The 22,521-nt window shown below is 37.5% G+C and overlaps 2 protein-coding genes and 1 long non-coding RNA gene across 3 annotated transcripts in view; 2 read left to right on the top strand and 1 right to left on the bottom strand.

Moving 5' to 3' along the window:
• The window catches only part of LOC107700749 (transmembrane protein 222-like), a 17,506-nt gene extending 7,296 nt beyond the window's left edge, over positions 1 to 10,210 (top strand). Inside the window, exons 3-6 of the mRNA XM_016502543.1 lie at positions 1,187 to 1,218; positions 2,370 to 2,466; positions 2,663 to 2,793; positions 8,666 to 10,210. Of these exons, the coding sequence (XP_016358029.1) occupies positions 1,187 to 1,218; positions 2,370 to 2,466; positions 2,663 to 2,793; positions 8,666 to 8,753 (348 nt within the window). The 3' untranslated portion in view covers positions 8,754 to 10,210. The remainder of the gene's footprint in view (positions 1 to 1,186; positions 1,219 to 2,369; positions 2,467 to 2,662; positions 2,794 to 8,665) is intronic.
• Positions 10,211 to 13,671: 3,461 nt separating this feature from the next.
• LOC107700744 (uncharacterized) lies at positions 13,672 to 22,048 on the bottom strand. Its single transcript, XR_001635571.1, has 3 exons — positions 21,969 to 22,048; positions 21,839 to 21,880; positions 13,672 to 13,796 (listed from the first exon to the last, which is right to left on the bottom strand). It is a non-coding gene; the product is annotated as an uncharacterized LOC107700744 (long non-coding RNA).
• LOC107700735 (trophoblast glycoprotein-like) lies at positions 15,193 to 18,071 on the top strand. Its single transcript, XM_016502524.1, has 2 exons — positions 15,193 to 15,637; positions 17,193 to 18,071. The coding sequence occupies exons 1-2, from the start codon at positions 15,372 to 15,374 to the stop codon at positions 18,040 to 18,042; spliced, it is 1,116 nt and encodes a 371-aa protein (XP_016358010.1). The 5' UTR covers positions 15,193 to 15,371; the 3' UTR covers positions 18,043 to 18,071.
• Positions 22,049 to 22,521: the final 473 nt, after the last annotated feature.

Below are 22,521 nucleotides of genomic sequence, written 5' to 3'. Positions count from 1 at the left end.
GTAGCGCCATTTTGGAGAATATCCGCTGGACGCAAGCAGCGTACGCTCTTCTGTCAGCCACGCTGCACTGATGCGCTGTTTTCGTTCAAATCAAAGCATAAATACACGTAGACAAAAACGTATCTTTGTGTCGCGGCTGACAAAGAAGAGCGTACGCTGCTTGCGTCCAGCGGATATTCTCCAAAATGGCGCTACGGTGATGCGGAGAGACACAGAAGAGACGAATTGTTGAATAAAGTCATTATTTTTGTTTTCTTCATGCACAAAAATTATTCTCGTCGCTTCATAACGTTACGGTTGAACCACTGATGGCAGATGGACTATTCTGAAGATGTCTTTCATACTTTTCTGGACCTTGACAGTGTAATTTACTTGGCAGTCAATGGGACAGTCACAAGCCTCCCGGTTTTCATCAAAAATATCTTAAATTGTGTTCCGAAGACGAACGAAGCTTTTAGGGGTTTGGAACGACACGGGGGTAAGTGATTAAAGACACAATTTTCATTTTGGGGTGGAGTAACCCTTTAATAGAATATACATATTCTTGAGAAGCAACACTACGTAAGATATTAAGACTTATTTTCCTATAATGCATCTTAAATTGTATTTTTATCTTACTGCCCATGGCATTAAGAATTTATTGATCTCGTTTTTAACTAATTTTAAGAGTAAACAAGTGAAAAAAAAACCTGTCAGTGCAAAATATTGTATTAAAATCAAACTGGAAAAAATGAGGGTATCTACATGTAAAATATGTCCTATGAATATTTTGCAAGCAGTATTTGTGTATCATATGTACTATAGTAGATTGTTTGATTTTGTAGTGCTGTTTAAAGGACTGAATCAGAGGCGCTTGTGTGTGTTCCTGTGGTGCCGTCATCATGAAGTCAGCTGCAGCGCTACAGTCATTAGTCCCATGACCTGGCAGCAGAACTGAGCCACCGTGAGCAAAGATGGCTGAGGTCAATGCACACATTTGAGAAGATGGGTGACAGCTAACGGAGGGCTGCAGCTCATATAGACCTCCCAGGATTGGCTTTCAAAGAGAGACGTGTGAATTCATAATGGTGTCTTTCAGGAAAGAGGGAAATGTTATGAATGAATTGCCTATGCTTTGGGCTTTGCTGTTGTTAATTGTTACATTGAACACATACAGAGTTGACTGTCTGTTTCTCTGCTCTTGCAGGAGGATAACATGGCTTTCGGAAGACCGACAAAGTGAGTCAATGCTGTGATGTTGCGTTGAACAGCAATATCAAAACAGAGCTTGCATAAATGACTTACTGCTGTCTCTATAGCTTTCTATAGCTGGTATACAAGAAAGTATGCAATCGTCAAAAAATTACAGATGTTTAAAGCTCGACTTGTGAAATAATAATCAGAAAACTAATTATTAGACTTAATAAATACAAAATATAAATAAAGTTTGCATATGTGTTTTATGTTTTGTATTATATTTGATACATCAGGCTTTTATGGCTCATATAATGTGATATAGTGAGAATATGGAGCTCACACTCGAGAGGAAAAAACAGCTCAATTTTATTCAGAGGCCCAAAATGAGCAAAAATATGCAGTTGCTGATATTTATATGGCCAAAAAGGATTAAATTCAGATAGCTTCAGATCAGTGAGATCTTTATAACAGTATAAAAGTATACTTACATAAAATGCATATAATAAATATCAGTCGTCACTCTTTGTCTCCCAGTAATATGTCTTAATAAGATATTTAAGTGCTTAGTTTTATGATTAAAGCTCTGTAGTTTTTATTTTGGGGGCAAAACATGCAATGCAATACAATGCAGTGATGCTTGAAAGAGATATATAAATAAATGTTCCTCTGGGCATGATCATATTTAAAATAGAAGCCTGTATCATATTTAATACTCATATTTTAACATGATTATTTTGTAAAAAAAAAAAAAAAGTCTGTATAGGCAATTAAACAAGTTAAAATAAAAAAGGTGCTTCATTCCAGTAAGTGTTCATCTTGAAATATTACTTATAATATAAAAGTTATTCTTACATATACTTTATAAAAGTAAAGATTTCACAGCAAAAATACATGAACCATGAAGTACTATTATACTAAAATGCCTTTTATTTGCTAAAAAGTATAAACTATCAATCAGACGATTGAAGGCAAGTAGTAGATTGTGAAAAACAGGTTTATCAGATCAAGTCTTGATCGTGTTGGTCATTTAGAGCTCATAGAAGTTTGTGTATCAGATGATACAGCAGACTTTTTAGGCTTAATGTCCACCAACAGTGGTTATAAAAGAAATGACTTGAAATGACTGCATTTTGGGGTTCAGCTTTTCATGATGCATGTGTGTTTGCTGCAGCATTTATCTGCTCTGTCCCCAGGTACTGGATGTTAGACGCCAGTAAAGTGTATGCCAGTGGATCTAACGCATGGGACACAGCAGTTCACAATGCATCAGAAGAGTACAAACAGAGAATGGTAATCTGTGTTTCTTCCCTGTTTTGCTTGTGGAAAAAACATGAAAAGCGTTTTAATCCATGTGCATATAAAAAAAATTATCTTTATACTATTGTTAATTTCCCAGAATGAAATGTATATATATATATTTCTTTTCGCATCCATACGGATAAACTGCCTTATATCTTCTGACAAATTATCTCCATTTTTCCTCCAGCACAACCTTTGTTGTGACAACTGTCACTCGCATGTTGCCATGGCACTGAACCTGATGTGCTATGACAACAGCACCTCGTGGAATATGGTGAACCTCTGCCTGCTCTCGCTCGTTCATGGCAAACACGTCAGGTGAGACTAAGGCTACGTTTACACGACAACGGTGTAGTCAAAAACGGAAAAGTTTTTCCCTTGCGTTTTTAAAAAGTTTCACGTATACACGACAACGTTTTCAAAACGATTCGCGTTTACACATATCCACGAAAACGGCCAAAAACGCTGTATTACGTATGCCAGGCCAGTAGTTGGCGCTGTCACCTTGTTAGTAAACAGAACCTGTCGGGAAGTGACGATTATATGATGATTGTAATATTGGTGAAGTAAATCCTCACTTTGCTGAAGAAGCATTAGCAGACTCTTGAGCAGCAACAACAGTACCATGTACTCCGCCATTGTTGTGTATGTTTGTTCACGCTTGCCTTTAAAATCGACACGTACTGCGCACGTCTACATACCTAACACGTACTACGCACACGCATGACGTCACTGTTTTCAAAGATTCCCGTTTGGGGTGTTTACACGGAAACGATAACGGCGGTGTTTTCAAAAACTTCAAAAACGCCGTTGTCGTGTAAACGAACAGTCAAAACGCATTAAAAGTTTCCCGTTTTTGGCTGAAAACGTTGTCGTGTAAACGGCCCTCTGCATGTGTTTGTGCTTTGATCAGATTTCTAAGTTTGAAAATCTTTTTTTGGTGTAATTTGTTCGCTGGAGGGCTTTTCACACTTGCAATAGTTAACTCTGGATCATATTAAACTCTGGGTTGTCTTGCTTAACTTTCACACTGTTCATAAAGTTGCCTGTGGTTAACAACTAATCCTGTGTATTCACACCGTACAATCCTAAACTTGCATTCCTAAAATCCTTATTTGCATATTTGCAGTGTCAGTGTCAATGATTGGATGAATGCAGCGTGTAAGTCATTTACATAAAGGCTTATAAATGCACGTCGACATATAATGTATTGCAGACTGTACTATCGAGTTTTTCCTTCTGTGACTGTCCAAAGCAGGTGAATATGAGGCACGTTACTGGATGTCTGTTGCTAAAAATCATTGTTTCACACTGTACACTTTGACACAGGAACAGGCTTTCAAAACCCGCAGGGAAAAGTGGTGCTAACCCCACTTTTAAATTGCAATAGTGAAACATTTCTCTACCCGGGGTCAAAGGCAGGGTTCAGAATGATGATAACTCAACATGTTGTTGTTCGCATCAGGACACTTTAGCATTTACACTGTAGTTTGCCGAGCTGCACATAATCCAAAGTAATTTAACTGCACTCACGTATACTTATGATAAGTGCATTACCATTCAAAAGTTTGGTGTTAGTAAGAATTTTTTTTTTTAAATAAACTAATACTTTTATTCAGCAGGAATGCATTAAATTGATCAAAAGTGACAGTACTGTTACTATTTCAAATATATGCTGTTATTTTGAACTTTCTATTCGATAGAAAGACCTGAAAAAGTTTCACGGTTACCACAAAAATATGAAGCAGCACAACTGTTTTCAACATTGATAATGATAGAAGTTTCTTGAGCAGCAAATCAGCATATTATTATGATTTCTGAAGGATCGTGTGACACTGAAGACTGGAGTAATGATGCAGAAAATTCAGCTTTGCATCACAGGAATAAATTACATTTTACAATATATTCACATAGAAAACAGCAGTTTTAAATTGAAACTCCACAATATTACTGTTTTGGTCACACTTTATTTTAAGGTCCAATTCTCACTATTAACAAACCATTAAAGGGACAGTTCACCCAAAAATGTAAATTCTGTCATTAATTACTCACCCTCATGTCGTTCCAAACCTGTAAGAGCTTCGTTCATCTTCAGAACACAAATTAAGATATTTTTGATGAAATCTGAGAGCTCTCTGGCCCTCCCATAGACAGCAATGTAAGTAACACGATCAAGGCACAGAAACGTAGCAAGGACTTCATTAAAATAATCCATGTGACATCAGGGGTTCAACCGTAATGTTATAAAGCTACGAGAATACTTTTTGTACGCAAAGAAAACAAAAATAACGACTTTATTCATCAATTCGTCTCCTCCGCATCACAGTAGCGCCATTTTGGAGAGTATCCACTGAACGCAAACAGAGTATAGGTGTTCGGTGTCAGCTGCGCCACGTGGATGCGTTGTTTTCATTCAAATCAAACGTAGAAAACATCCGCATGGCGCAGCTGACACCGAACACCTATACGCTGTTTGCATTCAGTGGATACTCTCCAAAATGGCGCTACTGTGACGCGGAGGAGACGAATTGATGAATAAAGTCGTTATTTTTGTTTTCTTTGCTACGTTTCTGTGCCTTGATCGTGTAAGGATCCTTGCTGTCTATGGGAGGGTCAGAGAGCTCTCAGATTTAATCAAAAATATATTAATTTGTGTTCTGTTTGTGTTTTTTGGGTGAACTATCCCTTTAACTATGACTTTTGCCTCAATAAACTCCTAATTTGCTGTTTAATAATAATTAGTAAGGTAGTTGTTAAGTTTAGGTATTGGGTAGAATATGGTCATGCAGAATATGTGCTTTATAAATATTAACGAAACAGACAATATGTTAATAATATGCATGCTAATAAACAACTAATTAATAGTGAGAATTGGTCCCTATACTAAAGCGTTACCACTGTTTTTACTGTAATTGTTATCAAATAAATGCACTTTTGTTGAGCACTATTTATCTTATCATTTGAACAGATTTATGTACGCTTAATATCACTAATAAACTTGCTCTGCATCTGCAACGGACCGTTGTCGCATCACATCAGACCGTGTTGCAACAGCTAAAGGCCTTCTACACTGGACGTGTCAAAGCGAACTTTCCAAATCCATTCGTCCTGTTGTCAGAAGTAGCGTGTAGAGTATGACAGAAATAGAACGTGGGAATCTGTTTATTGTTGCAACTAGTTTACTGCCATGATCCATCCACAATAGAGGATAAATATCACTGACCATAACGGCCTCTATCAACCCGATCTCACAGGAAAACAGAAATATTTTACGAGGTGATTTCATATGAATTTGTATGATAGAAAAAAGTAAGCATTAAGGTCCATCCCTAAACATAACATAAAAAGATATTTTGACACTGGGGTTTTAGCAGATTTGTATGAAAACCTAATGAGATCGTACAAATTCGTCCGAATTAGCTTTGTTTCTTTGTAATCCATCCGAATTAGTTTTGCATTTGATGCAATTTAAACAGTGCAGGACATCCCGCGTAGACTGGATATAACTTCAAAACTTTGTGCTGAATGGCCACATTTAGATAGATATGAGGCCTGATTGTTTTTTTTAGAATTATTCCAGTTAATATTATTATCGTGTATATTCCAGAAAAAAAATATGCAGCCACTCAAATAAATCTAAATCTTTTTTTTTAAATGGTTTATTTGAATCTGAGTGAAGATATTCGTTTTAACAGTGTATTTTTGAAATCCATTCATGCCACTCTGTCAAGTGAAGCACAGCTGAAGTAAATGATTTCTGGCAATGCTTCTCGAAAAAGACTGATCTCTGAATCTACAGACAGTGTATTTTATCGTGTCAGCTCTAAGTTTAGATGTAGTATGTTTTAAAAGAGGTGATGAGGTGCATCTCATGGGAACCTTGAGTTGAAAAGGCAACAAATGTGAACCGATATTATGAACATTTTCATTCTGTGGATTACAGGGAAGCTTGTAATGCTATAATAATCAGACCTCTGGATCTGCTTGACCGTGTAAACAGATATGCAAGACTTTAGTGTCTTGGTCTATCAGATGGCATTTTATTCTAGATTGAAGTAAGTGCAGTTTTGGGCAATATTATTCTTTTAAAAATTATGAATAAATTGTACTTAACAAAGGTAGTAACCATTAGTAGAAGAGATTTTGGGACTTTGTTTGTTTGTTTGCAGCCGTTTTATATGCTAAATTTGGTTTTAAATCCTCTCTGCTGCAGGATTGCATAATTATAGGACTGAGAAATTGGACCCAGTGCTGTGTTTTGGGTGTCAGCTAAAAATGCTCCTACATGATACCCTGAAGTCTAACAAGGGATTGCTCCAGACACAACTTTTTTTCAGACTTCTGGTTGCTGTCTGAGCACAATGCATGTGCATTGGCCCCAGGAGACTGAGAGGGACTCACACAAGGATAGGCTGTCATGGCGTCTCTCAGGTGTAATTGAAAGTGTTGCATTATGCGTGTGTTTCTCCTGGCCCAAAGTGTTCAGGGTGCATCCATCACTGTTTATTGTGAGAACTCTGCTGTCAGTCACTAAAAAAAGGAACTGCAGGTATGAAGTGATGATGCAGCTCTTTTGTCCTCCAGCTTGTGGAAGCAGATTGTTGTGGTTGCATCAGTATGGACTGGAGAGTAATTGGACGTCACACAGAGCAAGCATTTTGACTATCAGTATGAAATCTGGTCCACAGCATATTCTAATCTGATGTTGCAAAGAAAACAAACACCGTCTGTGTGCTGTTGAGGGAAAAGTAATGTGATATCACAATAATAATTTGTCTTTTTCATCTTTTATTTGCTTTCTATCTGTGATTAATGGTCTTTGCTTAGGTAAGCACCACCTTTGTGAAAACGACTGCATTGAATGTGCACTTGTAGTGTACTTCAAATCTTAAAACTATATTTTTTTAAAACGGCACTTGCAGAAAATGTAGTATTAATGAAATAAATCCCACTTAAGTATATATTTAAAGAGAGTTCTCTTTCGTGACTGTTTCTTAACACACTTAAGTAGACTTGAAAGGTGAACTTTGTAATAATGTCAAATTCAAAGTTTTACTTTAAAGTACATTTTAATCATTGTTTTAATAATCTCTTTGTCATGCTTTAAAGTACACTTATTTTGATGTGTTGACTAACATACTAAAACACATGTCAAGTACTTGATTATAATTTTACCTCTAGTGCAGGGGTGGTGAACTCCGGTCCTGGAGAGCCGCAGTCCTGCAGAGTTCAGCTCTAACCCTAATAAAAACTCACCTGCCTGAAGCTTCCTAGTAACCCTTCAGGCCTTGATTAGCTTGTTCAGGTGTGTTTGATTAGGGTTGAAGCAAAACTCTGCAGGGCTGCGGCTCTCCAGGACCGACGTTCGCCACCCCTGCTCTAGTGCGTCATTCATTTAAATTTCTTAATTTAAATGTACTAAATTGCAACTTTACTACAAATGTGTAATTACAAATATATTTAAATACATGGCATATGAGTTTCAATAGAAATTACATTAAAGTATATTTTAGTTTACTATAAATGCTTGTCAGTACATTCAGCAGTGCACTTTAACTATTTCTTAAGTGAGTCAAAGAAATCACTCTAAAGCTCAGCTGATTGCATTTAATACATTTAAAGGGGTCATATGATGCGAAGATTATACACAAAATAATGTTCTTTTTAGCAACATCATATGACCCCTTTAAGTCAAGTTCACGTAAACTCTTCTCTCCGCTGCGGCTGTCAGTCATCCTCTATTCAGCGTTCAAACTGTCACATTCGGTTTCGACAGTCAAAAATGATGAAACTCTCTCCATGAGCGCACAATAACTGAGAACTGTTAAAAGAAAAAGATTTAATATTCAACTGTGTGACGATCAGGTCAACAAACAGAAGTATAGAAATTCTACATTGATGTAAAAAAACTGCACTGGTATCGGATTGGATCGGTATCGGCCGATACTCAGAATTTTCTGGATCGGATCGGTTCTGAAAAAAATGGTATCGTTGCATCCCTATTTTTTTACTTGGAGCTACAACACCTTAAAAACAGCATGACAGTGCCTTGGCAAACCTACAAACCATTTCACACACAACATAGCACAGACAAGCACATATCAGAATCTAGTTTCTTTTATGTTTTCATCTTCACCGAAACTGTGTCTTTCTCTCACACGGACGTTTTTTTCTCTCTCTCTTTCCACAGTTGCGTAGGCTTCCTGAAGACCTGGCTTCCTTTCTGCATCTTGACCAGTGTGATCCTGGCTGTGACTCTGTCTCTAAACCTGCGATGACCCAGCGGGGTCACACTCAGGCCAACGAGCTCGCCGCCCATCAGAGACCCGTCACTCCAGCTCCGGCGGGACTCCACTGAATGTCAACTTGAAGTCCAGCTCTTCGGAGCTCAACATCAAACATCAAACGCTAGACCTCTTTGTCGTAGGGTAGAGACAGCAAATACACCATGGCTTCAACGTCTTGTGGTGATGTACGAAACGCTATTCTCAAAACCTGTCTTCCAAAGGCATGACTTTGGTGTCTCTTGAGGGTTATGGTGCTCTTTTATCGTTTGGTTAGACTTTGATCTCCAAACTATAACTGCTGTTTAGGAAATATAACACTATAACGTGTATATATAGTCTTATATTTTAAATATAACTTGAATATGAATTTCTAAAGATGCTATGTTCTTTCTGAGAACCAATGCATTGTATATTAAGATACTCTGGAAGATGGATTTCCTTTTAAAATTCTTACTATGAATACGAAAGCTTATTTAAATGAACACTTTGAATATTTCATTTCATTTAGGAGTACCCTTTTAGTCGTTTTATTGGCAAGGCTAACCGTCGACATAAATGTAGCTTGGCATGCTTTAAAGTGTAATTGTTTTTATACAAAAATCTAATTGCATATGGAGATTAGCATTCAAAAATTACTAGTTAATGAATAAGCAAATCTGGTTTGCATTATGTATTGAAAAGCATTCTTTGCACTGCCTGGCCAGCTGTTATTATATTGCATAATTTATTGTTATTGCATTCATTTACTATTGTTATGTTGCATAAACCATTATGAAATTGCATTCTCAAGTTGAATGTGATGCATTTAAAAGTGTAAAATGTATGCTAGGACTTATTTTTATCCATTGGGAATTGATTGAATCAGAAAAAAGCATGCATTCCTTCGCAGAACAGACCAGACATGAATGCGAAGGCTTGAAATTTAAGTGACCTTGGTGAATTTAGCCGAAAAGGACAGTTGTTTCAGTTTAGAAGACCTTTTTAGTTTTCTAACATGCACTAATAAATCCTGCTCAGCAAGACCAGGAATGAAGAAAGTAAATGATGCCTTTAATATATCTTTGTTGTCCTGAGGAACACTTGATTCACATTGCAGGGGTTTTGGATGTTCTGTTTGAAAGCTCTACTCTTTCAATCATGAACTATTAAATTATATATTTAATGCTTCCATTGTTTGTTATGTTGACTATTGACTTGGTATAATGGCACAATATGCCTAGTCTAACAATCATATCACATATAAGTGATAACATGATTTATGTTCCATTATAAGGTCCAGGGTTTGAATAATGCTCATCAAAATGAAGCAGGAACGCTGAAATCTGTCAAGCACACATCCAGGTCATTATTTCACCCCAAAATCAAAAAGAAAAATGGCAGAATTGTTTTGGTTAAAGAAAATGAAGCCTGTTTTATTATCTTTTGCATGTGATATTATTTCATGGCAATTAAGCACATTTCCTACTGTATGAAGTTATTAATTATATTAATATATGATTACATTAATCGTATTTATACATCACTGTAGTATTTGTAGCACTGCTTTATTATTTTTAATGCAGTATTTTTATGGTAACAACAGTTAAAGCTGTATTAAAGTAAGAAAAATTTAATTGTCATGGAAGTTTTTAATGCAAAATATATTTTTATTTGCTTCTGATTTGGGTTGTAAATGTGGCCCGTTTTTGTGAGATTCACTTGTACATCTCAATTGCTTAATTAGTGTAGAATTAGAAAGAAAATTGAACCTGGGGTCAAAATGGGCTCTCAAAAACATTACCGTATTTTTATTGTAATAAAAGTAAAACTTCTAACTAATGAAAGTAAAATTAATGTTTTCGTTCTCATGAAAATCTTAATGATCCTAATCACAAGCTGTATTTTATTTCATTTTTAAACCGAATATATTTTAGTTTGCTACTGATTTTGGGTGTAAGGGTTTCACTCGTTTGGTGTATAAGCAGAAAGAAAAACTGGGTGAAATCTAACCTTCATTACTGTAATCCAGAGCACAGAAATCCTGTTTGCTTTTCTCAACTGTATTCATGAACCGAGCGCTTCAAACACCGATCGAATCCTGCCGTGATCCTAGACTATGATCTGGACACCAAACCCGTTTCCATGACTCCTGTGTGATCAAATCCCCTCTTTGTTTCATGTCAAAGAGAACAATCACTCAACTCCCCTCTTACCTATTGCTCTCTTCTCACATTCTTCCTTTTCATTCCTCTTTTCACACTCTCTCTGTCTTTGGAAGTATTGCCAAGAGCAGCAGGTAGTCGAGTGTGTTTTGTGTCGGTGGAGTGTGTGTGTGTGTGTGTGTGTGTGTGTGTGTGTGTGTGTGTGTGTGTGAGAGAGGAGTCTGGCCCCTGCTGGCCCCGGCTAGAGCTGATCACATTAGAGAGCCTGTGTGAAGTGTGATGTTCTTACTGACAGCGTTCCTGTCTTCAAAGATGTGAACTAGTGGATCAGAAGCACATTTCACTGTTTAGGTCGTCACAGCAGCCCAGCGGTTCCCATTTCCTCTCTGTAATCTCTAAAAGCTCATGGCATTCCACTGCTTTTTACTTTTAGAGAACATTCATTCATTCACTGAGGTCTTTCTGTGGTTACAATATGTTAAATGTTAACATTCACATGCCACCTTCCAAAAATAGTGTGCAAAATAAGACCTGAAAAAATTAGTAAACGTTTATTTGTTTGTTTTGTTTTGTTTTGTTACCACATTTTAGTCCAGGTCTACATGTTTACAAGCTTTAATTTGTGTGATGATTTAAAAAAAAAAAAAAAACATTTGTTTGCCTGCTAATAGTTAATTGCTAATAATTGTTGTTCGTTTGCTAATTAATAGCAATTTAAATGAAATGAAGTGAAATTAAAATATTTTTGTTTTGTTTTGTTTTGTTTTTGTTTTTGTTTTGTGTTTTGTTTTGTTTTGTTACCACATTTTAGTCCAGGTCTACATGTTTACAAGCTTTAATTTGTGTGATGATTTAAAATAAAAAAAACATTTGTTTGCCTGCTAATAGTTAATTGCTAATAATTGTTGTTCGTTTGCTAATTAATAGCATTTTAAATGAAGTGAAATTAAAAGATTATGATTTGTAACAGGCTTGCAAATTTGGCTAGCCAATTCATGACATAGAAAATGAATATAGTTTCATTGTAGTAATTTTTTTTTATTGTAGTTTTCAATATTTTGAGTATTTCTTATAAAATCCTGGAAATAAAACTATAACTAACAGGGTTGCAAATTGAGTTTGAAAAATGTAGTCAGCACTAAATTCTTAGTAAATATTAAGGAACTGGAATTAAGTTATTTTGTTTTTTTATGTTTTAAAATTAATTTTATTTAATTTTTGCCACCATGTTAACGGTTTTCTTTTTTTTTTTTTTTATGAGTATTTCTCATAAAAATATAAAACAAATTCTTAACTAACAGAGTTGAAGTTTGATGAAAGTAGTCAACACTAAATTATTTGTAAAAACTGAGGACATGAAGTGAATTGACTGGTTTTCTAAATTACGTTTGGTCAGTTGAAAGTAACATCTCACTTCTTGGAATGGAGAAATCGTGATAACAGGGTTGTGTCTGAAATGTAAGACATCACAAATATTTTAAATAGTTTTTAACTTAATGAACATAAAAAAGTAAAGTTTTTTCATGTAATGTTATTTCTGTTAGATAATACTTTTCAGTACAAAATTGAATTTGTGCTTTTAAAAATCCCATCGGCTACCCTATGGAAAGTGACACTTAATTGATTGATTGCTTTTTGCCATTAGAACAGTTTTATTAGCAGATGTATTTCGGTTTCTGCCTGCTTGCTAATTCAGAACTTGCCTGGGTGTAAAAATGAGCTGCAAATGTTTTCTTTACATGCACTGCTGTTAAGCTTGTCATTACATGAACTTTGCACAACTACAAACAAACAAACTGTTAATAAAAATGAAATTGTCACCTCATACCTCCTGCAGCTGTGTGTGTGTGTGTGTGTGTGTGTCTGTCTGTCTGTCTGTCTGTCTGTCTGTCTGTCTCTGTCTGTCTGTGGCTGTCTGTCTGTGGCTGTCTCTGTGCGCATGTTGTGCTCTGTAAGCCTGTGCGCATGTCTGATACTCACAAAGTCTGATACTGATGGTTGGCATTCAAAAGTTGTTTGTTCTGGGTTTTACTGCTAATAATCAAATGCATATTTTAATATGAGGTTCTTAAAGTCTTTGTAATGATATATTTTGTATTCTGTGCGTGTGGTAATGTCTGCTTGACTAGATGCGTTGTTTACAATGGCTGCTGAGTGTTAGATAAATATGAGTAGCAGAATGCTTTTTGTTGTTGATTTTACTCTAATAATGTCAAGCATTCAGTAGAGCACATGGACAACTAGAAACAGGGTGAAAACACTTAAGGCCTTTTTTACTCCAAATGAGTGACCATGTAGTTTTATATTCATAAGGCAATACGCTTCTACACTAAGCTGTAATATAGGAATGTGAATAAAGATGACTGTGTGTTTTATCTGATTTCATTTTAGAAATCGGTATTGGTCTTTCATTGTCTTTTCCTTTCTTTTCTCCCAAGAAGCCAGTAATGGTGATTTTAAAATTGAGCTATTGAGTTTGCACGATGTATTTCCTCATAGCTTGCGTCCACAGCAAGAACTCTTGATGGGAAAAGCCCATATCCTGTCATCAGAAACCAATGGACACATATAATCATCTTCCTAATTAATTTACATGCATTATAATGTTCATGCATTATTGATATCAATAAAAGATGTTTACTATTACAGTATACTATGGGTTTTATTTATGTCACAATTGGACAAAATTGTTTGGACTTAAAATGCATGTATTTTATGATGTTTCGAATGTTGTTTTTTTGTGCATTTCTTTGAACGGTTGCCCTGGAAAAGTTTAATCGCGTTAGAGAACAAATGACTGAGTCGGCAGGCAAAAGAGCGGTCTGTTGAATTCATAGCTTATTGTCCCCCTTCAGTTCAGCAGACCCCCGCCGACTTCAAAGCATCAGGAGTCCTGTGGAGTGAGGGATATCAGATCATTGTTCCCAACATACAAAAACACTGATTATCCAGACATAAACAAAGATCTAGATTCCGCTTCAGAAAACCTATTAAGAACTCAGAAGCCAATAACACTGGTCTGAAGAATATATTCTATGGTGCAGTGATTTCAGCCTTTGGAGCTCAGTCAATATTTAAAGGCCCCTATAAGATATGATTTTACATCTTCCTCTATTTTAATAGAAGCAAAGGCTATCATATATATTAATAATTCAAATAATAAATAGTTATAATATTATTGTTATTATTATTAGATTAAAGTGGAGTTTTTTCTTGGTCGTGCAAAAGTTGCAATTTTTATAATTTTATAATTTTTATATCCTTAAGTTAAACTCCTTTCTCAACTAGCCGTTTTTTAACGCAGTGAAATTACATGTCCGACTATGCTTGTTGAGGAGATACATGTACAAAAAAAAAAAAGTTACATTTTGTTTGTCATGGTTGTAGAAAAAAATTCACTCAGAAACATTCATTTCACAAATAATCAAAATGAAATGGCATTTAATTAAAACTGTGCGTGCATTTTATTGAAATATCTATCTCATTATTTCAGTTTCATGTATGTTACCATGATGGTGTTTGGTGTTTGTGTGAATGACACTGTGCACCTTCTATATATGTTATTATCTAAAAGCTGCTTGTGATGGGCTTTGGTTCATCATGTGACTTTCTCATCACCACCTGCATTTGGTGGTTAACAGTGTATTACAAAGGTACAAAACAGATTTCAGTACTTCAATAGGTTGGTATATTAACATTATATCAGTTAATAAAATTACGGTATTTAACTGTAAATTTAAGTTAAAACCGTAAAACCTAAAACGTTGCTACCGTATTTTTTACGGTAAAATTCCGGCAACCACAGCTGCCGGTTTTTTACCGGAATTTTTTTTACAGTGTATGTGTTTTTTTTTTTTTTTACTGCTGCCCTCTGAATGTTTACTGAGGCCCCCTAGTGGGCCCCACCCCCTAACTAAGAGCCACTGCTCTAGTGTAACATCAAGAGCTTTATCGACCTCCAAAGAACCACATAAAAGCAACAGTAGAACAACCATTTTTAAGTGCTTAGACACCTTGAGCTACAATACTGGAGTAGTAAAGATCAACTAAAGTGAGAGATCGTAATCTTTTGATGAGCTTTAATCACTATTAATTAAGCCCATTAATCAGAGTGATGAGCGCGAGATGTGGGTTGATATCGGTCTGTACGGTGAAGTGGAGGGGAGAGGTGCGAGTCAAAGCTCCTCCCTGCTGATTGTTGAGTGTGATTCAGTCGCATTGTTTGAGAGCAGCGGATCAAACGCCCCACACAGAGCACCTCATTTTCTCATGGAAATAAAGTGTCTGCCTCTCATTCACACATGAGTTTCTGTAATGTAAAGAAGTCGAGCACGCAGGGAGACTCAACATCACTGAGAGAGGTTACGGGCGAGGAGTCTTGGAGAGCCACTCTGGAGAAGCGGACGCACAGCCGCTGAACGAGGGCATTTATTGAGTCAGATTGATGCGGTTTTGCTGATAGTTGACCATGCTCGCCTCTGCGCGGTGCGCAGTTGTGCTGGGGCTGCTGTGCGCTGCGCTCTCCGCCGGCGCGTCGCTGTGTCCCGCCGGCTGCGAGTGTTCAGAAGCCGCGCTCACGGTCAAATGCGTCTCCAAAGATCTGCGGGACGTACCGAGCGGCATCCCGAGCTACACCAGAAACCTCTTCATCACCGGAAACCACATCAGCCAGATCGGACCCGAGTCTTTCCAGGGACTGGAGAACGTGACCAATTTGTCACTGTCTAACAACAGGTAACGCAATGATGCATATTCGAAGAAGCTAGTAGTTCATTTGACTCTTAAAATACTGTTAACAACTTGTACATGTTACTATGTAACACTATGTAACAACTGTTAGAATAAAGTTAGGTAACACTTTATTTTAAGGTGTCCTTGTTACACTACATTTATAACAATAAAGTATGCATAATTACATGCAAGTAACACTAAACCAAACCTCAATCCTAACCCTAATCATATATGCAAGTACATGCAGTTAATAAATATTACTCAGTACTTAAATGTGTAATTACACTGTAACCAGTGTTGGGAAGGTTACTTTGAAAATGTAATAGGTTACAGATTACAAGTTACTCTATCTAAAATGTAGTAGTGTAAGTATTTCAATTACTTTATTAAAGTAATGTAACTGATTACATTTTGGATTACTTCTCTAAATTTCGATTTTTTCCAACTATTAATCTTTTTTCTAACATGTAAAGTCAAAGTTTAACCGTACAGTACTATTCAACGCTGATTACTGTCAGACTGTCAAAATCATTTGAATTAAGATTATAGTCATTTAATTTTAAAGCACAGCCACTACAAAATCTGACTGACTTTGAGATCATTCTGAGGTTAAATACAGATTTAAAACCAAAACGAGAAATAGTTTAATAGCTATGACACTGGTTTTGAAATCAAATCTTGTATAGTTATGACAGGAAACACTGGCATCTAACAATTGCTTGGGAAAAAAATATATAATAAAGCATATACATAAACACAAATATAGGAAATAAAACAGTTATTGAACAAGCACGTGTCTAAACGTGTCTAAAGTAATTGAATTACACATTTTTTTCTCAGTAACTGTAACTGTTTATTTTGTAATTAAATTACGTCATTTGGTTATAGAGGCCTCTATATGACTGTAGAGGCTAAAATTGCTGTAAATATTTAGTGTAGCAACGATAGTGTTTTGATTTTTCAAAAGGGAAAGCTAGAAGCTTTAAGGTGTTAAATGTGTACAGGTTTATTCTCACATCCTTGACTTGTAGGATTCTACTTCATTTTACTAGCTCATTCATTATGAAACAATGTATAGCATGTGGCTCAATTAAAAATAAAGCAGAACTATATAAACAGCACCAGATTTGAAAATCGAATCAGTCATAATTTTGGTTGAATATTTTCCTTCCGTTTTATTCAAAACATTCCCTCAGCAGGAAAACATTTATCTCATTTTGCCCCTTTCTTGCCATGAAACTGGTCTAAGATGCTGACATGATATAAAACAACCAAATAAATCGACACCCCTCAATATCTGGTGTAGTTCTGACCTTGCAACTACGCTTACTCTGGCATCTATAGTTCCATTAATAACCTTTATGCAAAAACTTGTGTAAAAGGTCCTTTATTGTGGATAAAAGGTTCTTTTGGATATAGGTTCTTCACAGTAGAAAACGGTTCTTTTAAGAATCGATCACTGAAAGGTTCTTTGTGGAACCAAAAACTGTTCTTCTATGGCAAAACCCACCTTTATTTTTAGGATTGTAGTGTCAAATGTTCCTTTTCTCCTCTCCAGGGTCTCTGAGGTGAAGTCTCGCACATTTTCTAGCCTGCGGAGCCTCAGATCGCTGGACCTCAGCAACAACCAGCTGGCAGTCATCCATCCTGAGGCGTTCACCGTCCAGAGCCGTATGCTGAGGGAGCTCAACCTCAGTCGGGCTCTTTACAACCACTCGTCCGTCATTTTTTTAGTCACCTCTCTTCGCTGGAGCAGCCTGGAAGACCTGCTGGGACTGGACCTGTCCAGTAACGGCCTTGTCTACTTGCCCCCAGGTATCTTTTGCCATCTTGTCGGCCTGCGGCGCCTTCAGCTTGGCAACAACTCTATAGTGTCCATCCATAACGGGACGTTCACAGGACTGGATCACCTCCAGGAACTCGACCTCACCCACAATGCCCTCAGGACCCTGCGTGAAGAGGCTCTAATAGAGCTGGAGCAGATGCGTTTGGTGAGGCTCCACCTGGCGGAGAATCCTTACACCTGCACATGCGACATCGAGCCTTTCGCCGCCTGGGTGAACGACTCACGGGCGCGAGTGGTGGACGTCGAGCGCCTGACTTGCGTGTTCCCAGTCGCCTTGCAGAACACGTCGCTACTGACGGTGGGCGAACTGGAGTTGGGTTGCCATAAGGCGGGAGAAAGTGACAATCTCGCACTGCAGACCTCCTACGTGTTCCTGGGTCTCGTGCTGGGATTTGTCGGGCTCATGTTTCTCTTTGTGCTTTACCTGAACCGCAAAGGTATTAAGAAGCGCATCTACGACATGCGCGACGCATGCCGGGAAGTCTGGGAAGGGTACCACTACCGATACGAGATCGACTCCGATCCCAGACTGTCGCAAGTCTCTACAACAGCAGATGTGTGAGCTCTTCCCAAACTGAGCTCCTTATATTAACTAGTTTTCTATTGCATTTATACTTGGAACACGTCCGTTTGTGTCTGGCGAACAGTGTTGGGGGTAACGCGAGTTACGTAATCAGATTACTTTTTTCAAGTAACTAGTAAAGTAACGCATTACTTTACTAGTTACTTGAAAAAGTAATCAGATTACTTTTTCAAGTAACTAGTAAAGTAATGCGTTACTTTTACATTTACAATGAAATATCTGAGTTACTTTTTCAAATAAGTAATGCAAGTTATTTTGTTTTCCCATGTGTTCACTGACAGTTCTCCTGTCCCAATGTTAAGAGAAATCGGGAGTCAGTGCAAAGGCACTTTCTTCAGCCTGAGGCTTATTAATGTCACTTTTGGTGTGAAAGGGCCCTTACATTTGCCAAAATGTAACTTTTGGGTTTTTTGTTATAAAAAAAAAACAAATAAGCACGCCCAGCCCAGATGATGCATAATGCATTACTTTCAGTTACTTTTAGTTACTTTTTATGGAGTAATGCGATACTGTAATGCATTACTTTTAAAAGTAACTTTCCCCAACTGGTGGCGAACATTTAGATATATTTAAGTAGGCACATTTCTTGTGAAAAGCATGTACTGCCTGTCTCATTGAAGCCTTTATAACAAGCACACCTCCCCCTCAATTCTGCACAGAATTGGCCCCGAGATGCATTTGCTTCTCAATCATCATGGGATGTTTGAGGATTAGCCCAATAAAGGGGCAGAAGCCATAAAGTAACTCTGACCACCACCAACAAACCCCCCACTAGTCTCCATTGTCCCGTACTGGAATATTGCCCACCTCTCTGGTGCTCAAGTGCCTTGTTCATTGAATTTAAGAGGCTGACCAGCTATTAAGAGGATAACCATTATATATATACATGTGTAATATGCGGTTGTGAAGTTTTGAGAACTGTTTTATTGCATGCTCATGCAACCCTGTTTTTATGGAAGTGAATGCAGTTTTTGCGTCGGACCCCGAGCAACCGTATTAGCAGCTTTCTGTGGTCCTTTCTGTCCCTCTATCCACAGGGAGTCTGCGAAGAATGTGCCGGATTTTCTCTCCAAAAGCATTCCAGCAGGAGGATAACCTCCTCTAAGCTCTAGAAGGAGGATCTTTTGAAGAAAGAGACCCAGTTTGCAGAAATCTCCGGCTGCTTTTTTTTTTTCACTCAAAAGAGACGTTTTGCTTTGTTTTTATTCCACTTATTTTTATTGTCAGAATGATGAGAACCAGCCCTTACGAGGGCCGCTGAGCGAGACCCCTCCTCCATCAAGCCTGTTGCCTTTATAACAAGCACACCTCCCCTTCAATTCTGCACAGAATTGGCCCCGAGATGCATTTGCTTCTCAGTCATCATTGGATGTTTGAGGATTAGCCCAATAAAGGGGCAGAAGCCATAAAGTAACTCTGACCACCACCAACAAACCCCCCACTACTCTCCATTGTCCCATACTGGAATATTGCCCACCTCTCTGGTGCTCAAGTGCCTTGTTCATTGAATTTAAGAGGCTGACCAGCTATTAAGAGGATAACCATTATATATATACATGTGTAATATGCGGTTGTGAAGTTTTGAGAACTGTTTTATTGCATGCTCATGCAACCCTGTTTTTATGGAAGTGAATGCAGTTTTTGCGTCGGACCCCGAGCAACCGTATTAGCAGCTTTCTGTGGTCCTTTCTGTCCCTCTATCCACAGGGAGTCTGCGAAGAATGTGCCGGATTTTCTCTCCAAAAGCATTCCAGCAGGAGGATAACCTCCTCTAAGCTCTAGAAGGAGGATCTTTTGAAGAAAGAGACCCAGTTTGCAGAAATCTCCGGCTGCTTTTTTTTTTTCACTCAAAAGAGACGTTTTGCTTTGTTTTTATTCCACTTATTTTTATTGTCAGAATGATGAGAACCAGCCCTTACGAGGGCCGCTGAGCGAGACCCCTCCTCCGTCAAGCCTGTTCGCTCTTTGAAGACTCAGTCTGGCTCAGTTCCTCATATGTTCCCCAGCTTTTTCTGTTTAAGGGACTTTACGGTGATAAGATACAGATGAAGCTGGGGCCGTTGTGCTGAACGGTCCCCTGCTCTGTTTCTGAGTACTGTTTCCAAATGTGCAAGACTGAAAAGAAATATGCTTGATGTGTTGTGCCAATGTGCTGGACTTCACTTAACTGTCTGGATAATATGATTTTATGCAGCATATGTTTGTCAAAAGATACAGACTATTTAGTCTTTGAGTGAATCTCACAAAGGCTGTCAGGAATTTTCTCTTGTGTAAATGAATTTATATTTCACCTTATCAAAAAGAAAAAAAATTAATATTTTGCATAAACCAAAAGGCTGTTTTTCCTTACTTTTTGCATTGTGACTATCTTAATGACAAAGTACATTTAATGTGGAAAATATATGTGGGGGGAATATATATATATATATAATTAATTAAATATATAATAATGCATACAATAATGGTACAGTTCAATATTATATATTATATATATATTTCTTTGTGAGATTCACTCATTTGTCAACAATGTTTTGGACTGAGAAGCATTATCTGTGGAAAAGCTTCATATCTTTGCTCGTAATGAAAGCATCTTTGTGCCTGATAAACTATCCCAATTATGCTATTTGGTACATGAAACTTCACAGATATTTGGACCGTCTTTCATTGTGCTTTTATAGCTTTATACTCATGTATTATTCATTATATTCAAATGAACCTTTCTCTAAAGAGGTAGGGAAAACCTTTTAAGTGGGTTGCCAAAAGCAAAATTTTTACTCATGAATTTATCAGGTATCCAGTGCAAAACAAAACTTTTGTGGATGTGTCATGCATCGCATGGACAAATAAATGGTCTTTCTTCAGGGCAGAGTTTATTTTGCATGCTAAAAAAATAAAGGTTTTTAAATTTGAAATTTAAATTAGTCTCTTTGTTGCTTGCTGGCCAGAAAGATATGTGTGGTTTCTTGTAGGAGGATTCCTTTAGTTAGTGAACAGAACAGCTCACGGATCATTCTCCTTTAGTTTAGAGTAGAAATTACTCATCACAAGCCCTCCTCATCCTTTCTTATCTTTGCAGTACCTGATAAAAGTTTCCCCACTCATTTTGAGTTTCTTATTGTATTATCCTTCAGATCAGTTCAAATTAAAATGACATATTAGAGCATGGCCTCTAAATCTATCATCATGTGAATGCCGATGCTGTGATATTATTCTCCTTTCTAACAAAAGGCCTTTAGCAAGAGCTTGAAGGGCATCAGAGGTGTTTCATAGCTGATAATAACTATGAGCAGGCTGCAAAATCTGCAAATCTCCATGTTACTGGAAACTCATGAGTTCAGCATATGTATGATAATCGGCTACAGCTTAAAGTTGAATGCAATGCCTCATTGAAAATCATCTGTGATTCAGAGCAAGGCTCTGTGTCTAATTTAAAACATTTTAATGGAGGTTTTTGATTAAGGCGGCCTTCTACAATGAAGTAAATCAGAAGAGTTGGTCAAAACGAATAAGGGTCGTTCACACTGGCAGCGAGTTAGTAAAGTTCAAGTTTGTACAAACACTAAGCATCGACCAATGAGTGAAGAAAACGCTCATGTGATCTACTGCCAGTCAAGCAAAAAGCATACAGAGATTTAACCTCTATGTGCGAAAGGCCCTATACATCGAAGCGTTTTATTGCTGTTGCTTAATGGCTTTGTGCCTGTTTATGACATGATGTTCGTATTGCTGATAGTAAATGCAGCATGAGAGCAGAACTGAAGGCTTTACAAAGTACCTCTTTCCTCCAACAGCTCCCTGTGCAGAAGACCATGGTGGGCTTGTTAAAAACAAAGAAGAAATTTAGCCAATCAGTTATGAATTGATGGCCGCCCTCTGGCTCAGACCCACAAAAAATTGATATTTACCTGGCATCATCTGGCCGGACACCGCTGTGCCAGAGAACAGTACTGAAGATTAATGTCATCCTCTCTCGGCCTCATGGAAAGCCTGCAGGAAAGACAAAATATCACACAGCTCTGAATTTCATCTGGTTTGCCTCTGACTTTCAAGCAAACCAGCCATTTAAGAAGAAGAACAAAGACATCCAAGTTCATGTGACCGCTGTGCTGTTCATGAGACCCACTTGTTTTATTTTCATAGTTTTATTAGTTCTCGATGGTCCCACACTGTGGTTTTGCTATTAAACAGAAAAGCGCCCATGGGATGTTACAGAGAAAAGCTGCTCTTTTGCAATTAGTCATGTGTTTGCAGACTCTAATGCGCTTTGGTTTAGAAACATCCTGGCACCATTAAGGGACGTTTAATGGATTGATATATGGGTTCATGAAATTAATCTCACATCTATGAGGGATTGAATACATTAAAGGCAAACCCACAACAGTCATCAACATGACAACAGCGATTTAGTGGCAGCTGACTTTCTGGAGAGGCATTTTCCCCCTTGACTCGCTTTCTTTC

Source organism: Sinocyclocheilus anshuiensis, unplaced genomic scaffold, assembly GCF_001515605.1.
Source record: "Sinocyclocheilus anshuiensis isolate Anshui unplaced genomic scaffold, SAMN03320099.WGS_v1.1 scaffold1383, whole genome shotgun sequence".
Lineage (NCBI taxonomy): Eukaryota > Metazoa > Chordata > Actinopteri > Cypriniformes > Cyprinidae > Sinocyclocheilus > Sinocyclocheilus anshuiensis.
The sequence above is the reverse complement of the archived record's forward strand: the minus strand, read 5'-3'. Positions and strand labels throughout refer to the sequence as shown.

What these genes read in the sequence shown, in the direction of transcription:
- LOC107700735 (XM_016502524.1), top strand. Translation starts at nt 15,372, where the DNA reads ATGCTCGCCTCTGCGCGGTGCGCAGTTGTGCTGGGGCTGCTGTGCGCT. An exon ending in TTGTCACTGTCTAACAACAG is followed by an intron (nt 15,638 to 17,192) that starts GTAACGCAATGA and finishes TCTCCTCTCCAG; the next exon opens with GGTCTCTGAGGTGAAGTCTC.